We start from the raw sequence: 27,382 nt of genomic DNA, 5'->3' as shown, positions 1-27,382 counted from the left end.
AAACAAATTATTGAATGAAATTATTATTTGAAATTATTAGCAAACCTTGAGTTATAATAAATGTGTGACATCATTACCGCCCTGGCTTCCATTAACATTATAATGGGAAGGTACGAACGAGCAGCACCGATGTAAACAGCATGCATTCGACATGTTTCTTGTTACTAAGAGGAATAAAATAATTTCAGTGAACCACCAGCTGAGCAAGGAACTGGCTGCATTATTCGTCACCAGACCAAACAAGATCCATCCGGTGGACGCCAGCGAAATGTACAGGCTGAAAAATGAGCAGGATGTTTTTGAGGAATGGTACTGGATTGGCAATCAACTGACCAGGTAATACAGATGTTCTACACTTGTGCATATATGTATGCTACGCACATGTATCTATGTTTGTTTGTACGTGTATGTATGTATGTGTGTGTATGTATGTATGTATGTTTGTTTGTTTGTATGTAGGTATGTATGTATGTATGTATGTATGTATGTATGTATGTATGTATGTATGTATGTATGTATGTATGTATGTATGTATGTCTATGTATGTATGTATATATGTATGTATGTATGCATGTATGTATGTATGTATGTACGTACGTACGTATGTATGTATGTATGTACGTACGTACGTACGTATGTATGTACGCATGTATGTATGTTTGTTTGTTTGTATGTATGTATGTATGTATGTATGTATATGTATCCTATGTATAAAACTAAGAGAAAGAAAACTCTGACTTCAAACCTCCGCTGCCTTGCGGCCACATCCATTCATGGGAAGGCTATGGGAGCAAACCCAAAGAGAAAATTGCTAGCACCAGCAGTTGGCTATAAAGATGGTTCTGTTCATTAGCTTGGTGTCAATTCCGACTAAACTGCTGCGCCAATACTGGTCAGTCATCACGTTGCAATTTATTGTGCCTGCTGACCCCGGCCTTTGTGGAAAGAGAGGGTGTGGCTAGTTCTCACACAACTTTTCCCACCTTAAACTATTTCAATTGTGCAGGTTATCTCCGATGGATAATGTGAGCGTAAAAGTCCTGCGACGACTGGAGAATGACGACGGCGCAGGTAGAGGATACTACTGGAAGTGTCTTGTCTTGACGGCAAAGCAGCCCTATTTAGAAATTCACTGCTTTCTCCAACTAAAGAGGGAACTAGAAAATGTGTCCTAAAAAAGCTAGCCAAAAAGCTGACTGCGGCGGACTGGATATCCATTTTCTGGGGTTAAAATAATCATAAATTAAAAAAAATACTTAACCTTGTAGCATGGAACGTTTGCACATTTTTGGAGAGTAGTGATCGGCATGAACGCAGGACCGCCATTGGGGCGCATGAGCTTGCTCGTTTTGAAATAGATATTGCTGCACTGAGTGAGACAAGATTATCCGATGCTTCACAATTTGAAGAAAAAGGTGCCGGATATATCTTTTTCTGACAGGGATTCCCGGTAGGAGAAGTGCGAATGTGTGGAGTTGAATTCGCAATACGTAGCACACTTATCAAGTCTTTGTGTGAGTCTCTTCATGGCATATCGCCCCGTCTAATGAAGATGCAACTGAGTCTCAAAGGAGGACACACCGTTACGTTGATCAGCTGCTATGCGCCCACACTGGGAGCGTCGGAGAAAGAAAAACATTGTTTCTATGAATAGCTCAACATAGCTATAAATGCGACGTCCTTTGAACACCACTTGTTTGTGTTGGGTGACTTTGACGCACGGATGGGTGTAGATCATGACATATGGCGTGGGGTACTGGGGTGAAATGGGGTTGGTGAAGAAAACTCAAATAAAATCAGGCTTCTTGATTTTTGCGCAATGCAAAAACTAGTTGTGACAAACCCGGCCTTCCAACAGTCAAACAAGCTGAAGACTACATGGATGCAGGAGGTGGATAAAACAATATCTCGGTTGTCATCTAGAAAAGCGCCCGGTTAGGATGGTTTGCCTGCAGAGTTGTTTAAACACGGTGGTCTATTTCTCAGAAAGAAATTGGTGAAGTCCTTTGAACGCATGTGGGTGGAGCTTTTGAACTGGCACGTACAGCTGCCCTTGCTGAAAAAAAAATTTGACGGAAAGAAACGGCCCTAAGTGGCGATAGTACAACTGTATGGATCTGTGTGGAACACCTGCACAAAAATGTTCGTCAAGGAAAGGAATTTTTACTCTTTCTAGGATTCACCGCTGACCCAATTCTTCGATTCGATGATGAACTCCATAATGTATGTATATATGTATGTATGTATGTATGTATATATGTATATATGTTAAAACCAAAACATGATGAGTGACACTGAACCGTCAAACATCAAATAACAAATGGATTAACACTTTGATTTGTCGTTAATTGCACATGTCAGTTAGATATTTTCAAGCACACAGACACGCAGGAACCGCTGCAACAAGCACGAAATGTGATTAGTTGCGAAAAACAGTTCCCTGCTGTCGCCTGATCTGACACTGATCATTTTACATATTGCCTTAAGAAATTTAAGGGTGTTGGGGTCCATAGGGCCGAGAACCTCGATACATATTGACAAGAATTCCATCGAGGGGAGGGCATTCCCATATTTTTTCATTTTCTCGTCCGCTGCCCTGGCCGCGGCCAAACCGCATTCTTTACTTGTCAGGTTTACATATCGTTCGGCAAGGGTGCCAGGGACCGTAACATTCCACGCCAAACATCTACCGGCTCTCCAAGGTATTAGTGTGCATCCGTCCGGGTGCCTACCATCATGTGCAGGAATGCCGGATGGTTCCTTGAGAACTGGGATTGAAGCCTTGGAAAAGAGCCGACAAATGTAGTCGTTTAATGTTGAGTGACGTAGTTGACAGCTCCCACCAGGCGACAAACCAAACCGTGGTGCCCAAACTCATCCGCCCCAGCGCCACATCGGCACGTGTATTTATTTTGAATGACCAAGCCAAGTCTGAAGCCAATGGCAAATCTCACAGACTTGTCGTCAAGTCTGGTGCCCACAGAGGTGTTGGGCTACGATCTCAACCACCCACAGCTGGCAACGCTGGACATGGCTAACAAACGAGCGGTGGAAAAGTCGTCGCCGCATGAAGACAACAAATTTTGAAAGATCTTTTTATATTCTTCGTTCAAAATTTGGACGTGCGTACGGTCCCCTGGGGCAGACACTGGGGGAGAATATCGCGGCAACAAAAAAACCGGTGGAGCAGTGAAGACTGCAGGTCGAGAGTGGCAGCGGCAGAAGAATTATAAACAACTGGAGCCAGTTGAACCACGCTGAGGAACCCCAGCCCACCAAATCGCACCGGCAGCTGAGCCTGGGACCAACCACTGTCGGTCACTTGAACATTGCAAATCGACGACAGGGCGGTGCGCAGGGCTCTGTCAAATTTGCCCAATTTAGAAAGATCAATGTGTTTGGATGTACGCAGGAAATACATCAAATTGGGCAAACTGAGGGCATTGCGGATAATAATCAAGGCATCATGGGCCAAAAGACATGAAACACGACCCAGGGCGAATTTGAGCTCAGAGAGCTTTTGGTCAAAAAACTTTATTTGGTAATCGCCCTCGACCAAGGGTGTGCCTAAAAAACTCAGTTCTGATGCACCAACTCTGGGTATTCCAGCCAGCGCATAAAGCGCATAAATAAACTTTGGCAGTGAAGTTCGCATTTCTTAATGTTTAACTCTAAACCAATTGCAGCAGAGTTATGCTTCAGATTTTCGTAGCTATCGGCCAGAGTTGGGCCGTCCGAAGCAATGCTGATATCATCCAGCGCAAACGAAAGTGGACGAAGCTTTCTCTAAGAGTGGATGAAGAGTTAGTGCGAACAGCAAAGACCAAGGGGATCACCCTGCTGTACCCTCTCGGACGGTTCTACAACCCAAGAGTGGTAGCCAAGAGAAGAGACTCCGCCATAGGCAGAATGGCAAAAATTATAGATATTTGGGCATGTATGTATGTATGTATGTATGTATGTATGTATGTATGTATGTATGTATGTATGTATGTATGTATGTATGTATGTATGTATGTATGTATGTATGTATGTATGTATGTTGTATGCATGAATGTATCATGTACATATGCTTGTATCATGTATGTGTTCATCACGCATGTGTGTATGTTTGTGTGTGTGTGTGTATGTGTGTTTGGTTGCACCGCTTTCATCTTTTCGTTTTTTGAGTATAACCGATTAGCCTTCTTTAAAATATCGTTGCAGACGACTGAGTTTGAGGCCCACTTCTGAGGAACTTGAAGAGAAGCATATTCTTCTCAGTTTGTTTTATTTTCAACATTGCTCTGGTTTTTAAGCATTTTGAAGGTGTTCTTGATAATAATTTGAATAAATTTGTCATCTGGTTAAAAATGTTTTGAATTAATATTGAGGATTTGAGTGCCTGTAGAGTTAACGAATTTCAATAAATGGGACACCACCATTATGAATGCATTTCGTTGATGAACGACATATGAATTGAATGACAGAGCAAACGATGGATGAACTGGAGAGAGAACGAGAAGAAAAAAAAATCAATCTCGTCAGAAAAGTAATTGCTTCAAATGTTTTGAATTAACCATGATGAGCGAGTTAACATTTCTGAGTTCTCTTTTTTTATTTTGGAATTATTAAAATTCTCTGAGCATACTTCTTTAAACGTTGAATGCACTTGCACGCCGAATTTTACAGAAACATCGATGTAATAATTGCAAATGTCTTTACATGTCATTTTCAACTGTTTGCAGAATTTTTTGTTATCGAGATCATTGATGTCTTCTAAAATTATGATGAACAACGTTGTTAGAAACTTTTTGTATCGTTAATTTAATTAACATTTTCAAACAGCTGAGCTCCAGGCCAACAGTGAAAGAGCTGAAAGAGAAGAAGATCATCAAGTTCTGCGACTACGTGGAGGTGACTGAGGTGGAGGATTACGACAGGAGGGCCGAGAAACCATGGACCAAACTCTCCACCAGGGACAAAGTCAGTTTCGGAGTTTATTTGCTCCAGTGCAAAATTTGGATGCGTGTGTGTATTGTTTAACAGCAGACGCATGTAGTGTGGGTAAGTGTTCGACGTCTGTTGTATGTTCAGATGCCTATGAATTTTATTATGCACAGGATAAATTCAGTAAGTTAGTTATTTCAAATAAATTCCGATCGTTTTCAATAAAGAAGATAATTGTTTGAAAATCAAATATCTAAAAAATATTTCGCTAATTTTAATGAATGCCTCGGATCAATTGATCCGTTTCAGTGTACCTCCTAATACTTTGAGTGAACTCATTCGTTTGAATGCAAATCTTAATCACTCGACAGGCGGCAATCAGGCAGGAGTTGAATGAATTCAAAAGTTCGGAGATGTGCGTTCACGAAGATAGTAAGAAGTTCACCAGGTTGTTGTCCGTTCGCTCATTCATGTAACATTTCATTCATGTAACATATCATGAATGCATCTCATGTAATATGAATTATATATAAACAAATTGATAATTATATAAATAAATAATACAAAATAAAATTATTCAACTGTTTCGAAATGATTAATGCAGCGTGAACATGTGTATCTATCTAGACGTCCATTATTTACAGAATTTTATTTACAATTGTGTTTATATTTTTATATTTTAACGTTAATTATGTAATCTATTAATTATATTATAGAATTAAGTGTACAATAAACATTTGTTATACAATATTTTTTTTATATTAATATATTCATCAACAGATTCCACAAATCTTGAATGGATGTTTAGTTCCATTCCAACATAGAAACAACATCTAAAATGAAAGAATGCAACTTGAAACAGCACAAAACCAATTGAACCAGAGGAGGACGTGACAGCATTGCTGAATTCTCCCCTAATGCTTATTCATACGCATGCCGACCGCAACACATTTTTTTATTTGATAGTGAACATTTGGATTGCAGAAAACTGACTTGCAACCTTAATTAAAGGAGACTGCACGAATGAACTGGACGGAAAATAGCAAACAATATAAAAGTCTCCAACCTCCTCAAGTAAGAACAGAACATGTTGTCTGCGGTTTTTGCTGGTAACCTGTTGTACGGGAGAAGTAACAATACCAAAGACAGATGCTATCATCCTTCCAAGTGGAAAAACCTCATATCACCAACTAGTAACAATTACAAAAGTAGCTGGTGCGTAGAATGATTGAGTGGGATTGATAGGGAAGTCTTCCATGACAGGATGGACTGAGTTTGGGAAAATAAATTTATTTCAGAATAACGTGTTTCGTTTTAAATAATAAGGTGGTTTTGAAGTGAAGGAACTAATTCCATGGTGATTCGTCTCTCAGTCGTAATGCTGCTTGCTACACATTCTATTCCGCGCTCTTTCCACATGCTAATTTTACATGCATCAGTAAGAAACAGCATTGACAGAAAAAAAATTTAAAATAAAATAAATTTTTATTAACCATCATATTTGCAATTTATTAGTTACTACGGATTTTAACATATGCTCACAACTTTTCAGAATCGTTTCCTTTCTTTCATTTTGAAATTGTAAATTAGAATTTTACGGAACCATGTTTCTTGAAGCCAATGGTTAATGCATAACGGCTATACACAATCCTCTGGTTAATGGAAACAAAACATTTGTAAATGGTTCTTAATCATTTATTTCATTTTTTGTTTTATTCTTCCGCATTTAGAGACGAGTGAATTTTTTTGTCTATTACTCTGTATATACTATACATTTCAATACTTTTTCTAAATATATATATAAATAGACCCACACACATATATATGTGTGTGTGTGTGTGCGCGCGCGCGTGTGTAAATATTGGAATGTTGATATGAAGGGTTAATAAATAAGGGATATTGAAGATAAAATTAAAGACGCATGAAATCGTTCATTTCTTCGATGTTGAAGATCATCTTTGTTTTTTTACGTTACCAAAAGTATCATTTTTTTTACACCACCACTCATCGTATGTACTGTACAACATGTAACGGGGCACACGTAAGAACACTTACATGTATATAAATGTACATATGCTCACTCACACACACACACACACACACACACACACACACACACACACACACACACACACATGCACTTTGTGTGTGGTGTGTGTGTTTATATATTATGCATACAATATTTTGTTTTATTGAGATGTTTCTGCCAAACTTCCAACTAAACATTAGCGGTCGTGTTCATCTGTTGGAGTACAACTGTTGAACATTTCCTGAAGTCTGCCACTTTGAAACTCACTAACGTACAAACACTTTTCTGTCTGTTGAACGAACATTTTTAATTGCAATAACTATCAAATTATTTCACTTACTGTATCTTCCATTTTGTCGAGCATAGCTGTTGAAATGATGACACACACGCACATTCATCGTTCTTCTTGGCGGCTACTTCATAATTTCAGGCAAGAAATGATTTTCATTCCAATATAAAAAATTCATTCAAACAAATTCAAATTAATAAAATAAGTTGAGTGTGAGTTTTAGTATGGCTCGCCAGCAAATGATCCGTTGTAATTATTTCTCTCAACACCACACGCATGTTATGCTGAGGAATTTATAAGTGATTCAATAGCATAACATTTCCGTATTCTAGCACTATCGAATAATATTTAATTATTTAGTCAAATTAAATTCTTGTTTAATTTCAGTTGGTTTTTAAGACTACTTTAAATTTTAATTGCATATTTATGCTAGCCCTTAATACGCCAAAACATAATTGTTGAGCTGAAGTGCTTGGAGATGTTTTTGTTAGTAAATAACTCTTGGCACGTGAGACGTACGAACCTATCAACGCATAGAATGTTTAAGAGTTTCGTACATGTTTACCCTAGATTGAAAAATATAGCAAACCAATCAAATTTTTATCTTCCCGAAGGCCTTTCATAAATTACAAGAAGGAAGAATTGTTAGGTTCAGCTTGTTCATTCATTGTAATATATATTTGTTTTTTGACTCTGCAAATGAAACTGCAAATTTTTGTCGATTTTTTAAACTAGTTACTAGAATTACAACATCGATTGGTATTTCTGATTGAAAATTCATTAAAACCTATTTGTCATTCTGTTCCATTTGAAGTAATTTTTACGATTATATTAAGCACGTTCAAAATACTAATTTGTACATTAATAATGTTGTCTTTTAATAAAAATCAATCCATGGACTTTCATTTAATTTCATAGAAATTTAACGAAGTTATTTTATAAAACAACTATAAAACACTCAACATCGTGACGAATGTGAATTTGAATGAGAAATTAAAACAATAATTTAATCGTGATGTACATTTTTGTAATATTAAACAAACTCAACAGATTTTTAACTTCAATTAATTTCAATATTTCAAATCAAATATATTTTTCCATACATGCTGTCTACAAATAGCAGATGTATAGAAAGAGGAGGGGATTAGGGGGAAGACCAAGTTTATGGCATCTCAGTTAAGTTTCGGCTAAACAAACCCCACCAGATTGGTCTTGGTTCATTCTTTTTCAATCTGATATTTTACTTTTTGTTAAGTATTTTAATAAATTACTTACTAATCAATGATAAAATTGTGTCAGAATTTTATTTACTGGTTAGTTTTTATGTGAAAGTGGTTTAATGCAATTAAACTTGAAGGTGAATCTATGATTTGGTATAGGTATTTAGTATTTGCTGTTTTTAAAAAATCCCAACGTGATTTAATGTCATACCGACGCCAGCTTGTTCTGCACTGAATATTGAAGCAAGTAACTAATGCTGCGTTAATGTTTGTTTTTTTTTATTAAACGCGTATTATATTACAAATATATACGATAGATAAAGCCTCATTAAAATCAAAGAACTGAATTTTTTTCACATATTTCAGAGGATATAAAGTTAAATTTCTATGAATGCATGTCACAAGACAAACAGCAAAGGCGTACAATTTCATAAACAGAGTGTAGATAAATGTAATTAGGAATAGGCCACACAATTAATCTTTCCTACTGATTCATGGCACTGGTAACGCTGATTATCTACTTGTCAAGGGCAAAAAATTCTACCAACCACCAAATTTTAGATTTTAAGATATTGATGCATTATAAATGAAATGAGGCAATCATGGGTTTTAATTTACTTCACTTCAGCATGACTCCTTATTTCCATAATTAACGTTGATTGTCATTGATGAGCATCTTATTTTAACCTGAATTGTTTGCTTCTCTCCAAATGTCATGTCTATCGCAATTTTAATTCTTTTCATGAAATTTATGTAATCCATTTGCTGGTCTGGTGCGTGTCAACAACGCCGAAGTTGCTTCTGATTCCACTCCACCAGATTTGTAGAGCAATAAAGGCAATGTTAGATTAAATAATTTAAATAAAACAACGGTCTTTAAAAATTTTTGCGTTACTGTTATATAAATATTAATAATGCAAATCTATTATTCTATAAAGATATGATGATCTCATTATTACAAGAAAAATTAATCAATTGATACAAACCAGTTGCTTCATTGTGGTTAACAACAATTTCATTACTCTGAACGGCCAGTTGTACAATGTTGGGAAAACTTCATACTTGCACGCATCAACAGTTTGTTGGGAGGAGGTTGTATGTGAATGGAAATATTAGTGTTGAAACCGTCATTAAAAAATCATTTACTGTTGCAAACATTTTTCAAATTGCCTTTTATAAATAAAATCATAAATATACAGGCGCTCGTAAAAAATGATATCCTTTTTTCAATAGATTTTGGTGACCTATAAATTTCTTTGTCGACAAATAGAAAATATTTGTATGAGCTTTAACAAGAAAATCGTTCAATAATTTTCTCCACGTTGAAAAATGCTTTTGAAATAAAATCTGGGCCAACAGTAAAAACCGACAGTCAACATCCAATCCATGCACAAAACTCTACACAGCTCGCGCATGCAGAGTCGTAGCAAGATGAAAGAAACGACGACACAACTTGTCAACAACATGCGAGAAACACCGGCAGGTGATTGCAAGGTAATCGTAAACATTTTCATTTATTTACTTAGCAGAGTAACAAAAATATTACAGCCGTGGCTGTAATATAAAATTTTATAGACGATATAGAATGTGAAAAGAAAACATTAACAGCAATCATGCAACCTGCTCAATCGTGCAACCACATTAATCATGTAATCTGCTCAATCACAAAACTAATGAAATCTTAATCATCCACCTTCACTTTCTGAGATAGTTTTCACGCGCCAATGTTCATGGAAGAATCATCAGCAGAGCTTTCATGGAGATGAAACTTGAATGACGATTGCCTGGGAGTTTTCTCTGAAGGAAATTTTGTAACTTTTTAAAATTAAAAATGTTTGTGTATATAAAAATCATCATCAATGAATCATTCAAGAAAAACAATTCGAAATGAACTGGCACATAAATAATAATTACACACGTCACACCCTTTCGAGGATCTCCATCACCTGCAGACGATCATTTTCATCGGCCTCTGTAGATCAAATTCATCGCCATCATCATCATCATCATCATTTCACCTTCGCCTACGTACCTGTCTTCATCATAGTTGCCTTTATTGTTCATCATCAGCGTTAACATTTATAAGCTTCATGAATTTTGTAGCAATATGTGGTGACGTATAAAATTGTTTACAATGTTGACCGACCACTGCCGCATGAATAGCAATTAAGAGTGGGTAGTGTTTTAACGGTGTGAGGTGAGATGGGGCCAGTCTGCCTGGGGAGTGCCACTAAACACGCGCCATGCCACTATTAAGCAAATGCAAGTTCACGAGTTTTTAACGTGTCAACAGTTGTTACTTATAAAAAAAAGCAATGAATGAGATTTATAATTTATGTCAGTGGAGAGTGGAAGCATCAGGTTAGTTCCTGAGCAAGTACATTCAACTCCTTCCAACTTCAACAACAACAGAAGCAGAACCAGCAGCTACAACAACAGCAGAAAGATTCATTAAAAACAAATTAGGTGATATTGTATTTATAGGAGCAATGTTAAATTACATTTACTGTTGAATTATTAGGCGAAGGTATAAAATTGAATAAATAAATAAACGAATGAATGAATGAATGAATGAATGAATGAATGAGTGAGTGAGTGAGTGAGTGAGTGAGTGAGTGAGTGAGTGAGTGAGTGAGTGAGTGAGTGAGTGAGTGAACGAACGAACGAACGAACGAACAAACGAACAAACGAGTGAGTGAGTGAGTGAATGAATGAATGAATGAACGAACGAACGAACGAACGAGTGAGACGAGTGAGTGAGTGAGTGAGTGAGTGAATGAATGAATGAATGATTGAACGAACGAACGAACGAACGAACGAGTGAGTGAGTGAGTGAATGAATGAATGAATGAATGAATGAATGAATGAATGAATGAATGAATGAATGAATGAATGAATGAATGAATGAATGAATGAATGAATGAATGAATGAATGAATGAATGAATGAATGAATGAATGAATGAATGAATGAATGAATGAATGAATAACTTATGTATGAGCAACCTCGTTGTTTGCATGTTGTTTGCTGCTACGGCAAGCAGGTAATGAAAGTAAATGAATGAGAAGAGTGAAGATGAAAATTTATTTCTTTCAAGGCTCTGTAAGATCTGCTTGTACATTTGTGGCCAGCCTGCTCCTCTTGCACGCTCTTGCAAATGTTTACGCATCGGATATATTGAAATGAAACCGGTGTATCGAGCGGTGGTGGGGAGTTGTAATAATAATAATAATAATAATAAAAATAATAATGCGAACACTGTCTTTATTCAATGAACAGAACTATCAATATAATGAAATAAAATGAAAAAATAAAATCAGATAAAATAAAAACAAATAGAGTTAAAATTAATAAAACTGGCGGTCTAATGATAAAATCAAATGCTATAATTAACACTATATCCGATTATTATTAAAAGGTACATAAATAGAATAGAATGAAATTAAAGAGAGATAATCTCAAATGCTCGTCATTCATAAAATTTTAAAATGAATGAGTACAAGGAGAAATAAAATTGGTTTAAACTGCAGTTACGGTCGCCATAAATGGCATATGATGATGGTATTGACGAGTTTATTAAATTATTGTAAAATTGATCCGACCAATTTATGTTGACAAGTGATAAGCGAAAATGTTTACAGTAACCTAACGGGGAAATTTCAAAAATTTTGATTATTGTTTTTAAGTGATTTAAATTGTCAATCAAGTTGTTACTGAGGCTTTGAGATTGTTTAGACATTTTGTAGTCCCTTGATTTCGAGAAGTTTGACTCTTGGCAGGCTCGAGGCTTCAAGTTCGAGTCCTTCAATCATGTCTCAGTGGAGGACGAAGTGATCCGAACAGAGGTGATACTGGGAGAGATTCTATTCTGTTCGTATCAGTAAAAGTTGTCACCTCCGGCATTTCAGACGATCTGATCTCACTCAAAATCAAGGATAATATTCTATCGTGACGATTCGTGATTCTTTTCAGAGCCGCTACTGAACTACAACATGACAAAACATGCTTGTGTGCTTGGAGCGCGTTACAAAGAGGACACAACGCGTTAAACGATTAACCCCATCTGGATATGTTTGCATTTGTAGGAAGTCGTTGAATTAAAGCCTTTCATAGAAATTTGAGTAAAACCTCTAGAATTTTGACTAACGGGCAACTTGACTTGCAGAAATGTATTCCAACTACTCTAATGATTCTCTCCTGGCTTGGTAGCCGTGACAGATGGTTGAAATCGGATTTCTGTTGGCGAGTCTTTAACGCTTGGAGTGTCGATTTTACATCTTTTGAATGAGGAAGCATGTTGTCAATCTTAATGTAGTTGTTGTAGAATTCACTCCATAAGCAGTTGATGTCTATGTTATGGTGGGTTTTATGATAATTGCAAAGTTTAATTCCGATTGATTCTGCAAAATTTTGTAGTGATCTGATTTGCAGTTCCCTGATAAACATTCATGCACAGCTGCTAAATGGCAGTGAAAGCCAGTTTCTTACTGCCTCCGCGACCTAGGTATCCAGTATTTTTGCAATTCATGTCAGCCGAATATCATATGTGCAAAACTCAAAAGTCAATTGTGATGGAACGAACCTTCGTAATATATGTAGCTTCTATTGGGGCGCTGTGTCCAACATGTTTATGACTGATAGCAAGTTTATAAACTTTTTAATCATCATTTTTTTTTGCTTTTGAGATGCCACCGTCAAAATCATAAATCCTATCAAGGTATACAAAATGGTCGTTCATTTCAACACAAGAAATGAGTTTGTCTCCAATGGTCAGGGAGAAACTGTTTCTAGTCGTCATTTTTTTTCTCATTTCGAATGAGCAGCACTTGTTTTTCGTCATATTTTATCCGGTAGCTCTGGGGTTAGGAGTGCTTGGTAAAGCCGTCAACTTTTGGGTAGAAACTCCTCTGTATATTTTTGTTTATAAATGAGATGATTTAAAGAAAATTGAAAATTCTATTGTTAATGTAAATATTTTTTAGAGTGTGGGTTGCAAAATGATTGTTGGCATCTTCTTTTTTATGTGTTAAAATGGTAAATCTTTTGTCATAGATGACCAGCTTTGCGAAAGTAATTAGTGAAGAATCGTGCCTAAGATAGGGCATTTTTGAAAAGAATAATAGTTGCTGATATTTTGTGATATGAAGGAGGATTCAAGTTGCAAGGTGTTCGACGGTTTTGAAATTTTGAAAATCCAATTTGGAAGTTGATGGTTAACGAGATTATCGTCGTTTCGGATGAAGCAAAAATAGTTTTTGCAGTTGTCGACATCAAACAGTGGTCTCAAGCTGGGTTTGCTTGGGTGAATAACTTTTTACAGGTCCACCAGAAACGACGTTTAGTTTGATTAGTATTGTTCGGTTTTTGTTCAACGGTCCATTTCGCTGTTGAAAGTTTTGAACTTAATTTTTTATAAACCGAACATCAAATTGATTGTTGTTGTGACAAAGAACTTTAAGTTGTTTTAATTCTTTCTTCAAAGACTTTATTACCTTTATTACTGTTGTCGTTTGAACATGTTTTTGAATTAATATTTTCCATAGTTGGAAGCGAAGTGATTTTAATTATTGATTGAGATGCTAGCGTGAACTTGTCAAGATTGTCGTAAGCTGAAAGTAAGTAATGACCTCTGACCACTGAGCAGAGTTTCTTGGCAGTTTGACTCCTGGATGAGGCTTCTCGATGTGTTTGATATTTAGTGAGGATGCCGACATTGGTTGTTGCTCTTACGTAAGTGTTGCAGGCAATGGAGTAGTTTTTGCGAATGCGTTCGCAACTTTCGATAGTTGTAAAGTTTTGTGGACCATGCATGATCGATGGTGCATTTTGAGGCCTTTTCTGCCTTTGCGATTTGATTATTGTCAGAGTTGCTGTGAGTTGGCGATGAAGATGGTTGACTGTTATTCAGTTGCAAGATTGCGACAATGTTGGTGGTTTGATTTTACTGTTCAAGGAGCTGTGAGTGACGTCGATTTAGCTGCAGCTGTTGTAATTGATGTTGACGTCATTAATGGAATTGTAGTTGACGTTGTTGTTGCCGATGCTTTTATTGGATTATTTTTGTCACTGTTACTGCTGTTGATGCTATTGTTGATATGATTTTTGTTGTTAATAGTGTTGTTGTCGTCGATGCCGTTGAAGATTCTGTTGTTGTTGTCGCTATTGATGTTGATGTTATTGTTGGAATCATTGCTGTTGCAGTTGTGGATAGGGAGGCTGTTGTTAACAACGCTGTAGTTGTAATTTTCAGTGTTGTTGCTAATAATATAGTTGTTTAAGTAGTTGTTGCCGATAACGTTGTTGATATTGCTGCCAGAGTTGTTGCTGATGACGTCTATGTTGTTGCTACTGCTATTATTGTTGTAGTTACTGCTGTTACTGATGATGATGATGATAATAATAATAATCTTCATCAATGGTCACCGAGTTAACTCAGTCAGTAGGAGTGGCATGTCTCGCGCTGCTATTACGCGATGGCATGGTTCGAATACTCTCTGACCCAATCTCAAAGACCATCATACGCGTTAATGTGTATGTGCGTCGTGTGGTTTGGGTAGTACAGACTTCGTGGCTCGGAAGTTTAATTACATGTAAGTTTGGAATGACATGTAAGCTGCACTGCATTTGACAGAGCTGCATTGTAAAGAATAAAAAATCACCATCATCATCATCGTCATCATCATCGTCATCATCGTCGTCGTCGTCGTTGTTGTTTTCAAGCACAAGTTTCCAAATTAGTGGATTCACTTTAAATTCAGAGTGTCGGGGTAGGATGTTAAAAATGTAACTCCGATTCCGACCCCTCAAAAAATTCCAACTCCAGCAAAAATCTCCAACTCTGACCCTTTGTTCAAAGTGTTGTCAAACATATCCCCCTCCACATTTTCCATATCTCAATTGTATAAATTTCCAAAGTCCTGCTATTTTATGTATTGTACATATGTATTTGTATAACCAAATTGTACACGTTATCTCTACTAACATGCAATTTAAGTGACTTTTCAATTACTTTTAAATGTATGTATGTATGTATGTACATATGTAGGTATGTACGTATGTATATGTATGTTTGTATTATACATTCAGCAAAAAGGAGTGATGTATTTTCATCTTTCAAGCGAATGAATGAAGTGTCGCAATCATTTACATTTTGTTTTGTTCGGAGATTGATGACAACTATATGCATGAATGTAAATTTATATATATATACCACACATATACACAAACATACACACACACACATCAACAAACATCAAATACACACACACGCATACCACACACACATACATACACACAAACATACACAATGCATACATGCGCATACATATGCATATACATACATGCATTCACACACACACACACACACACACACACACACACACACACACACACACACACACACACACACACACACACACACACACACATACACACACACACACACACACACATATATATATATATATATATATATTGTTATTATTATTATTATTATCATTAAAAGTTTATGAAGCGCTTATTAAAAATAATAGTGTTAATTTTTCAAAAGCGCTATCCTATAATTAACAGAAATAGCTGAAAAAGTAGATAAAATAAATCACAAATAAATCAGTTCACTGTTATTGATTAAATAAATGAGTCTTCAAATTCTTCCTAAAGTTTTCAATTCTTGAATCGCACACCCTCAACGACCGTGGCAAACCATTCCATACAACCGCCCCCGACACTGCAATATTTCTTGCTCCTATCTGCAAACAAAAAACAGGCACAACCATCAAATTATCATCATCAGAACTTAGACTTGTGCCAATACGCAAATTTGATCTCTTCTTATTGAACTTGCATGTCAAATATTCTGGCGTAAATCCATTTAAAACCTTGTACATTACCATACAGATTTTATATATTATCCTTTTATTGACAGTTAGCCAATGTAGGTTCCTCAAAATTGGCGTAACGCGATCAAATTTAGCACCACCTGCAACAATTTTAGCAGCTCTATTCTGGATGGACTGAAGCATCACAATCGATCTGTTCGGTAAACCATAAAACAAGCTATTGCAATAGTCCAAACGTGAATGGACGAACGCGTACATTAATGACTGTAATGTTGATTTGTTCAATGATTTTTTAACTCGATTCAATCTTTGCAGTTGGAATGAACATGTCTTCACAATTGTTTTTATATGATCATTCATAGTAAGTTTGGTGTCAAAAATACACCCCAAATTTGTAGCCCTATGGCAAAACTGAACATTTTCATTTTGTATTATAACTGAATTAATACCAACCCTTGATAACTGCTGCCAGGTGCCTATAGGAAGAAACTGGGACTTAACATTTAACATTTTAGTATGTATATATATATATACATATATACAGATATACAGACATACACATGCACATGCATTCATACACATATATACACACATACACACAAACCTGAGACAACCTTCATCTGCTAAGATCATGTCGTTCGCATGCCGGCGATATAAATAGCGTGATAAATTAATCTAAATTCTCGTTAATTGGTATTATTGATGTTTTAAATCTTCATTTAAGTTTGAAAAAATTCTGGTTATGGTAGGATCAGCTTCAATCAGCTGCACATTTGAGTTTTTCCGCAACCAAATTCTTCAGCAATTTTTCGTATGCTAACTTCATCATTTAATTTTTTCACCACCAGCATTTTTTCTTTCAAGTTTAAAAATTTTTTTCGCAGAGTCGACTCCATTATTACACAACAGTTTATCAACACGACCGCGATAAAAAATAAAAGAGCGAAAATAATTTTTTTTAAATAACCAAAGATTATCAAAGTTTCTTTAGCGCATTCCATAGAATAGAATAAATACAAATATTCAAATTATATGGCACATTTTATCAAATATTCCATGTGTTTTTGTTATAAATTGTCCGCTCTTTAAGACATAAAAGTCAATTTGTACTTAAAACCCTGTCCGTAGTCCGTTCCTTTAAAATGTTCGTTCTTTAGGGTCTATTTAACATGCAAAACGGTTCCGTGCCAAACAATACTGTCCGTTACTCTTATCTGTCCGTTCTTTAGGGTCCCGCTCTAGAGGACTTTTACTGTATTTTAAGAAATTATGTTTATATTAATCATAAATTATGAAAAAAATCTTAGTTGGATAAATCTTTTGTAACGGTAAACATAGATTAGTTAATATTTATGTATTCGTGTTGAATGATAAAACAAATTATTTCTTGCTGGCCACAAAATGTCAACTTTAATCAAATTCAAGATGTCAGGTTTTAGTTGGACAAAAGGTTGTGCCAGTGCTTTTTAATGTTGATGATGACAAAGCTCATTTCTACACTCACCCCATTACGAAATTATTGTTCGAAAAAACAATTTGTCAGCAAGCATCGTTGAAATTTTATCTGCAAAAATCCGAAAACACTTCCAAGTTATGTGATAATATTCGATGATAAGAAAATAACTGCTACACACACAATGAAGAAAGTGATGACGATGACAACGAGAATGAGAATGATGATGACGACGACGATGATGATGAAGAAAATGATGATGATGAAGATGATGAGGATGAAGATGATGAGGATGACGGGAACAAAGATGATGATGATGATGAAGAAGATGATGATGATTGTAATCATGACTTTGAGATTTATTGGAAGGTTGATGCTCCGGTCGACAACGTGTTGTGTTTGTGTGATGATGTCGTGCAGCAGTTAAGATGTGCTGGTGGTGATTGTGATGCCATATGGTGTTGATGATGATGTTGTTGTGGTAGAGTGATGATGATGATGTTGTCGAATGAGACGACGATGATGCAGTAGTTGTGATGATGATGATGATGAGGTTATGACGTAATGATGATGAAGTTTTTTGAATCAGTGATGAGGGGATGGCGGACTGGCAAGATGAGGTGGATGAGTGTTGAAGTTTATAAAAATTATTTCATTTTAATTTGAAATTAAGAAAAAAGTTAAACGGTTCGTTTTTAAATGATTTAATTTTTTGCTGCCTGATCTCACAAGCTAACATCTGTTGATCCAAATCAATGGCTTACTTTCAATCAAACCACATAAATTGCACTCTTATTTGCAACTGCCCAAACCAAGTCTGAATAAATAATTTTTTACGAAAATTTCGTTTAAATGGTTACTCAAAACCCAACATTGATGCAGTGTGGGTTTTCAGTTAACTATGCAAAATTTTATATTTCAATGAATTTTTCATTATTTAATGGCTGCGTTATTTTAATTCACATTTTTTGCTCGTGAGTGTAGAATGTGAAATTTTTGTAGTCCTTGCGAGTATGTGATTTTTTCAAGGCTGAGGTTGATAAACTTGCCAAATGCTTAGCGGAGGTTGGAAAATGGATGTCACGTAACTCATTGAAACTCAATCAGTGCAAGACTCAGCTGCTTCCGGTTGGCACATTGCAGCAGTTGGTAAAATTAAATGTAAATTCCATCACAGTAAATGATGTTAACATACCGCTCATTTATGCTCCACCAATTTGTGAGTTTGCTTCATAGTAGATTATTGATGAAGGATCATATAAAGATGATATCAGTTTCATGCATCTCTGTCTCCGGAATTTATATAGAATTAAGCACTGGTTGGACAGATCAACCTTGGAAAATTTGGTGCATGCGTTTGTTACATACAGATTACTGCAACAGCTGGTTGTATAAAATACCTGATAAATCTATTGCTATTCTGCAGTCGGTTCAGAATAGAGCTGCAAAGTTGGTTGCTGGTAAATTGAAGTTTGACCACGTTACGCCAATTTTAAATGATTTGCACTGGTTGACGGTTGAGAAAAGGATAATTTTTAAAGTTGGTGTGATCATGTTTAAGGTTTTAAACGGAATGTCACCAGATTGCATAACCAATAATTTACCAGAAAAGGAACGGCATCTAGTTTCTGCCTTCGGTCAGCTGATATGAATCTCTTAAGAGTGCCAGTGGCAAGGTTACAGATTGGATCTCGTGATATTGCCGGTCCCACTGTGTGGAACAGTCTCCCTACATCACTGAGAAAACCTGGACTTCATCTTCAATCATTTAAAAAGGATTTGAAGACATTTTTATTTTTGTTGAAGTTGCATTGAATTTGATTTTGTACTAATTTTGTTTGCACGTATATAATTAAAATTGATTTTTTGAGAGCGCCTGTGAGAACATTGAATGGGCGCTATATATCAATATATTGTCCTAAATAAATGAATAAATAAATAAATAAATATATATATATATATATATATATATATATATATAATTAGGGTAGAGACTGTCATGGATACAATTGTCAAGAAATATTACTGCATTTTCATTTTCAACTTGGATGATAACAAAAATTTCTCAACAGTTGTATCTACGTCTCATTCCTAATATTGATAAAAGCTGAAAAAGCAGTGATACTTTTTAATAATTATATATACATATATATTTATTATATATACATTTATATGTAATCTGTGTATGTGTTGATAGTGTTTATTTTGATAAAAATTTTAAAAATGTTACCGCCAACACGTTTAAAGGTTAAAGGTTTCTCTCTCTCTTTTGCGTTAGCTTCAGAGGTTTCAACGACAAACACACACAGCGTATATGAATACGCGTGCAAACCACGCATCATACACATTGCATATGATAGGCGGGGATCTCTTTGAATTCTAACCCAGTCATTGCAATAGCAAGACCAGGCGCCACTGAGCCATCACGCCGCCCCCCGCCACCGCCGTTTGCTGGCGTACGCACTAGTGCAAGTGTACTTAAGTGTTGGGTACGTGTGCCGTGTTCGCATCAGAACATTTCACATGCTATGGCCCATAAATCCACATATAAATTCATGGCAAGTAGTTCCACGATTTTTTATCATTATTTTTTGTTTTTTTTTCTCACATTTTTTCGCGCCACATCTTAAAAACACGGCGTTTTTTCCTTTATAATTGTTAGAATTTGGTTATTTTATTAATTTAGTACATTAGAATGTTTGAATAAATTTTGTTAATTTGTTACATTTAATTCTTGAAATATTTGTCACATATTTTTGGTAAATTACGTTATATGGCTAACTATAAATATAAAACATATAAACAAACTTATTTGCCGAATAAATTGTGTTTGTGTAGGCATTATTAAATTTGTATGCATTCATGGATGTTATCTTACATACATACCTACAACTATGCCTACACACACATACCTATATAAACACTTGTACCGTACATGTACAAGCATACATGCATCATCCACGGGCACGATCTGGATCGCACCGTTGGAACACTACTGCGTAGGTCATCGTGCGTTTTTTTTTTTGAGCAAACATTAATTTCACATTACCCCTTTATTGTCGTTCTACAACCTTTAGTTTATTTTTTGTTGAAACACGCCCTTTTACAAAGACAACCACCATTGCCAGAGACCTGTCCCCATTTCAAATGCTGCAGGGCTTCGATGCATTGCCCTTTCAAATCGAGTATACATTGTTCCTCACGTTTTCAGTCTAGTTTTAAACTTGCTTTGGATCTCTTGAATCCTGCGTGCAATTAACGTACCTGGTTCTACAAAGCTGATTATGGCATTCCGTAATTCTTTTTTCTCCGCGCTATTCTTCTTTTTTTCTCATGCCTTATTCTTTCAAGACATTGACGACATTCGATCTTTACATCCTCATTCGAAACATGAGAGGTCCAACTAATTTTCATAGTTTTTTTCAAAAACCAAATTTCAGCAGCGTTAATCGATTTTTTCCCTTTTTTTAGAAATTGTTCAGCAAGATTCAGAGCCGTAAGTTATCACAGGAAAAATGTAACGATTTTACTGTTGGTGAGGATGTTTTTATTCAGGATAAGCATCTTTCGCCATAGCTATTCTTTTTTTGATATCCATATCGTATTTACAACCTGAGGTAATCAAACTTCCAAAATAATTGAAGTTGTTTACTTGTTTCACTTGTTTACCATTAATGATTTATAGAGCAGATAGGGGCGGTTTTGTTTTTACAGAATCATGCACTCTGTTATGTTGATGTTAATTTGCAAGTCTTTTTTTCTCTTTCAAAAACCATTTTGGAAACAATTGTTTTTAATTTTTCAATTGAATCTGCTATAAATGCTCTATCATCAGCATATCTTACATTGTTTATATTCACACCTCTAATGGATATTCCAGGTAGATCTTCTAGCTTTCTCATGATGATTTCACTATAGAGATTGTACAGGTCTAGAAAGAATGCACAGCTTTGCCTAACACCTTTCTTTATTTTGATAAAACTAGTTATCTTGTTACCAACTTTCATCGCTGCTCTTTGTCCCCAATAGAGTTTTTTGATAACTCTCGTGTCTTTTCCGTCAGTGTCCGAATTTCCCAATATTTCCATAATCTCCACGCTATCAAAAGCTTTGGAGTAATCGACAAAACATATAAACAAGTCTTTCTTCGTTTCAATCGCTCGTTCACTGATCATTCGTAGCATGAAGATAATGTAAGGCTTTGTGCAACAATCCTCGACAAAACCCCATTGGAAATTTCTACTTTTATTATCAGAATTTTCAAAAGAAGTTTTGTTAGAAGACTCATTAAGCTGGTTGTTCGATGTTGCATTAGGTTTTGTAGGCAATATTGACTTGGATCTTCAAGACGTTTGCCGCTGTTATAAATCTCATTCAAAATTTCTGTCACTTTTTCAATGCCAAATTCATCAAGGCATTTAATTTCTTCAACAACTATTTCATCTGGACCTATGCTTTATTTGATTTTATTTTGGAAAGAGCGGCACAAAAATGTATTCAGTCCATATTTCAAGTACTTTTTCTTTCTCTAAGATTACTTCACCAAATTTAGTTTTTATTTATCCAAAAACGGTATACAGACAATTAATTAATTAACCCGCGCTGTACAGACAACTAATTAATTAATTTAAATAATAATTTATTACCAATACAACTTTAATAACTCTGTAGTGGTGTGTATATTTTACATGCTGTGGGCGGCTAGATGGTGTGTTAGTTGAGAAGTCGATTCCTGATGCCTCAGTGGCTGGTTTTGAGGGCAGAGAGACGGATGTGACGCGTTGCTTCACGTGCGTTCACGTGCGCTGGATCTCTTTTGTTGGGGCCTCTGAAAAATATTAAGAAAACAATAAAAATAATAATAAGAAGAAGAAATAATAATAAGAAAAAGAATAAAAAAGAGAAATAAAAAAAAATAAAAATAATAATAAGATAATAAGAAGAATAAATAATAATAATAAAAGAAGAAAAATGATAATATTAACCAAAAGAAAAAGAATCAGATCAACAACAATTATAATTATAATGGAAACTCTTTTATTTTGTCTAAAATAATTATCAAAGTATAAAAAATAAATGAAAATAGTCTATGATGCTTGTCATACAATTAAAATGAGTACATCGAGGTATGAAGTCAGTTCATTAACTGTAAAAATGAAAAATTGCGCTGAAATGCAATAGGTAGCACATATGAAGACGATATCGCATTTGCAAAATGGATTAGTCCATTTAAAATCGATTAGTAAAAGATTAGAATATTTAAACACTCTGGCGGCAAAATTTCGAACTAGTTGACAAATATTTTCAAATGTTTCTTACCATCAATAAAATTATTTTGGAGGTTCTCAGATTATTTGGAAAGTTTGAATTCTTTCGACTTGACGAAGTTGCTTTCGAGGCGTACCGCCAACTCGTGTATTTCGATCGCGTTTCCCGCTGGAATGCAATCTCGGGACGGAGCAATTTGGATGAAGGTAAATAAATATAGTGATATACCTATTTTAAATACTGAGAGGTAGTCTTCGTCGTTTGTGCCGGCAAGGATTAAAACGTCTGGAGTGGCCGGTGATTTAATAACTACAATACTACTACTACTACTACTAATACTACTACTACTACTACTGCTACTACTACTACTACTACTACTACTACTACTACTAATAATAATAATAATAATAATAATAATAACAATAATAATAATAAGAAGAAGAAGAAAAGCAATAAGAATATTAATAAGAATAAGATTAATAAGAAAATAAAATTAAAAATAAAGGCAAAGAATATTAAGAAGAATAAGATTAACAACGACGATAATAATAATAACAATAATAATGATATAATAATAGTTATAATAATATTGATAGAAATAGGGACAATCAGTAAAAATAATGAAAATCTTCTGAAAAATCTGCTAGGAAAACCAGTGTTGCTGAAGTTGAGAAGATGGCACTGCTGGGAACAGCGGGTGATATTATCAAAAAAGTACTTGGATGAAACACTCTGGAATTTGATTGAACCCTAGAATCGTCTTCAAACAGTTTCAAAAATTTGTAAAAATTGTTTAGTTCACATAACAATATTGAAACTTTAACATTAAAATATTAGTGTTAATTTTGTGGGAGCAGAATAAAATGTATTTAAACTCCTTCAATGTTGCTTTTAATAAAAGAATTGCAATTAGGCGTCTCATTTAAAATATAGAAGATATAAAAACGTTCAACCGAATGTCCCAAAGTTACAAAATGAACTCACGTCATTTCATACCCTAGCAACTAATAAATACGCTACCCACTATAATACATGTGCAACAATTACAACACAAAAAACCGTCATCGACCAATTTTTTTATTTTATAAAAATTAAAATGGTCAAAATTTTGATTAGAGTTATTCATTGTGAATTTTCGCAATGAGGTTGTATGCTAATCTGGTAAAATAATTAAACTATATAGTAAAGAGAGCAATATTAATCTAAAAGTGTGTTATCAACGCGAAACATGAACAGCAGAGGAAAAACATAAAGACATGATTAATGGCTACGAAAGGAGCACTACATTAAGAGGGATAAGAAGAAATAAGAAATTCAGAATGATGCGGACAGCGTGGCAACATGTCTCAAATACTTTAGTAGCAGGAAGTTTTTTCCAGTTAAATATGAAGTTTCAAAAAGTGAATGATGAAATAGACTTTCAATATTAACTATTATGTTAATCAAGAAACACTATTCAATTGGGCAATAATTTTTCCAAATATGTAAAATAAGCATTTTGTTTTTTACCTGCGCCTATATGTTATTTTAAATTTGACACTGTTGACAAACAACTTCTCGCCGATTAATATGACCAAGAAATCTTTGTAACACATTTGCACCTCTCATTCGAAGTGAAGAAAAATAACTTTTGCACGCTAGTAAAACTTTCAAGTAGATTAGGGTGCACATACGAACACACAATATACTTTTCGGGTCAAAGCATATTTATGAGATGAGAAATCATTTTAACAAGCATTCATACAAACTAACACAGGCAAGCACAGCGCAGAAAGTTGAGCGAGTAACGACAATGTGTTAAATATGGATATACTGCTAAATGAAAAAAAAAAAACTTTCGTATGACTGGTTATTGAGATTTAAAGATGTCGCGACGTGGACGAGTTTGTGCACTTAGTGGCAACACAACCTGAATAGCAAATACAAAAATTTCAACAACAACAACAACACAAACATCAACAGCATAAACAACAACATAAACAACACCTTAAGCAACAAAAAAATAATAATAACAATGACGAAACTAAGCCAACACAATAAACACAGAAGTTTGCGAAAACATTGCCGACATATCCACATAAAGCATACAACATTTTACACAGTCCAGTGCATACAAAATGCATACGACCCAATAAGAACATTTCGCCCGTTAAAAACGGTATGAAAATGAGAAAGTCGTAATTAGCGAATTTTGTTGTTTCTTAGAAAATTCATTTTAAAAAGTAGTTTCCACCAAAAAATATTTATAAAATTTGCAGTTGTGTCAGTTGAAGCCGCGTTTCAGTGCGCTGTTTGTGAGAGAACCATCGAATTAGGCAATCCGATTCCGAGAGTTTGTGTCACGTTCACCAAAAAACTCATATGTCACCATCGTTCCAAGGCTTGGCCATTCTCAAGTTTTTTAAGCCGGGTATTCAAGTTCAAGTTCAAATTCAAAATTCAAATACTTTATTCATTCAACAAAAAGCAGAAAGACACAGGGTATTATTAGAGTTAAATTCCTTTATGGTACATACAGATGTGTAGCCAAGAGGGAGGTTAAAGCTGAGCCACTAATAAGGAAAACTTTAGTTTGGGTTAGCAAGAGTAACATTTGGTAATTTTCATGAAAACTAGCGCTGTTTTTTATAGAAAAGTTGAATAGATAAAGTAGAAAAGCAATAAAAAAAGAGAGCTCCCTCCACAACAAATATCTGGCTAAAACGCTGGGTACATACATTTAAATAACACACACGCACAAGTATGTAAGCTACCTGAATTCGAAGTTATAAAGTGAAGTCGATCTCATTAAATTACCATAATCAAACTTTAATTACGCTGATGCATGTTAATTATTGCCATGTTAATTATTGTCATTATTGCCATCTTTGTGCTGGTTATTGAGACAGAGGCTTCAAGCCGCAACCGCACCCAAGTGCACCAGTACAGAGGCTGCTCCAGTGGTGGGCACGCAGAGTCGTTCGGCATCTTGGAAGCGGCCAGCTACCTCTCCGCCAACCACAGGGTTAAATTTTATTTGAGGAGTGACAGCCAAGAAGATGACGGAAACTGCAAACCATGCTTGATGCATAGACGTTGAAGGAAGAGAATGCTCCAGAGTTACATGAGCTGTTTGCTCTGAGCAGATGAAGTTTGATGATGCTGAGTTTCTAAAAAACTGCTTCCAAAAGTGGCCAATAAAATGCGATATGTGTGCTGTGCCGCTGCGCTTCAACGTAAAGGTGTTTAAATATGTTTTTTGGTTGCAATTTTAAATTTAAGGTATTAATAAATATTTTTTGGATAAAATTTTTATATTTTTCTAGCGTAAATGATTTTCATAATATCTTCCTAGATTAAATTTTGTGCTATATATATATATATATATATATTACAATATTCTATAAATTCTACCAAATCTTTGGCGTTAATATGTTTGTAGTAACAATCGAACAAGATCGCGAGCAGCGACTGCTCCATCTCTCTCGAGAATTAGAAGTTAAAAGGAAGGTAGTTCTAGATTTGTTAGCAAACTACAAACATATTAACGCCATACATTCGGTAGAATTTATAGAATATTGTAAAAATTATGGTCTATTACCAACACATATATATGTATATGTATATATATATATATATATATATATATATATATATATATATATATATATGCATACAGAAACTTATATAATTCTGAGTGTAGCCCATGAAAGAAATAAAATATTTTATGAGCAAATAGAAAGCAGTGAAAGCCCTACCAAATATTAACATAAAAATAAAAATGACTTTCATAGATCGGCATGCTGAATCTGGCGATGATTTGAAAGATGTTAAGAAGAAAACGTGACCCATTCCCTTTTCTGCCTTCTTTGAAGTTTGATTCTTCAAGTTAACCAACATTTGAAACTTAGTGGCAGTTCATCACCGAAGTTTTAAAATAAAATCAATTAAAGGAATTCTCATCCATTCTTATTCATCATATTCTGCATGTTGTGGCGTTGTTATTGATCTCCAATCTATAAAATTGTTTATTTATAGTCAGCAGCCATTTTTTTGAAATAAGCATATTTATATTTTAGTTTTTATATAAATATTTTTTTTATAGTTTTAGTTTTTATATAAATTTTACTATATAGCAAAACAAATTTTCTTTTACAAAAATTATCAAGTAAAAAATTGTTAAGCATGAAATCACAACACACGTGTACCATTATTCATTAAACTACGCCCATTTGCGGAAAATCCATGCATAAGTGAATTTATAAGCCAAGCAGCCAAAACGTGATTGAAAATATTAATGCCTAATTTAATGTTAAGAGGCACTTACTACGATTTCTCAACACGCCATGATGATATTAAATGATTCCACTCTGTCTAT

The 27,382-nt window shown here is 34.9% G+C and overlaps 3 protein-coding genes across 3 annotated transcripts; 1 reads left to right on the top strand and 2 right to left on the bottom strand.

Annotated features, from left to right (window-relative positions):
• Positions 1–4,204: 4,204 nt before the first annotated feature.
• Positions 4,205–5,405, top strand: HELRODRAFT_65061 (hypothetical protein; the record flags this gene model as incomplete). The annotated part of the gene is made up of 4 exons (XM_009017200.1): positions 4,205–4,262; positions 4,470–4,531; positions 4,828–4,965; positions 5,301–5,405. Coding segments are annotated over 4 exons (363 nt in total), but the record flags the coding sequence as incomplete, so codon positions are not given.
• Positions 5,406–13,920: 8,515 nt separating this feature from the next.
• On the bottom strand, positions 13,921–15,356 carry HELRODRAFT_160210 (hypothetical protein; the record flags this gene model as incomplete). Its single annotated transcript, XM_009017199.1, has 3 exons — positions 13,921–14,308; positions 14,494–14,844; positions 15,310–15,356. 3 exons carry the CDS (start codon positions 15,354–15,356, stop codon positions 13,921–13,923), a joined length of 786 nt encoding a protein of 261 aa, XP_009015447.1.
• Positions 15,357–25,918: 10,562 nt separating this feature from the next.
• Positions 25,919–26,904, bottom strand: HELRODRAFT_160209 (hypothetical protein; the record flags this gene model as incomplete). The annotated part of the gene is made up of 2 exons (XM_009017198.1): positions 25,919–26,233; positions 26,791–26,904. The coding sequence occupies 2 exons, from the start codon at positions 26,902–26,904 to the stop codon at positions 25,919–25,921; spliced, it is 429 nt and encodes a 142-aa protein (XP_009015446.1).
• Between the last annotated feature and the right edge of the window lie 478 nt (positions 26,905–27,382).

The sequence above is a fragment of the Helobdella robusta genome (assembly GCF_000326865.2).
Source record: "Helobdella robusta unplaced genomic scaffold HELROscaffold_2, whole genome shotgun sequence".
In the NCBI taxonomy this organism is placed as follows: Eukaryota; Metazoa; Annelida; class Clitellata; order Rhynchobdellida; family Glossiphoniidae; genus Helobdella; species Helobdella robusta.
The sequence above is the reverse complement of the archived record's forward strand: the minus strand, read 5'-3'. Positions and strand labels throughout refer to the sequence as shown.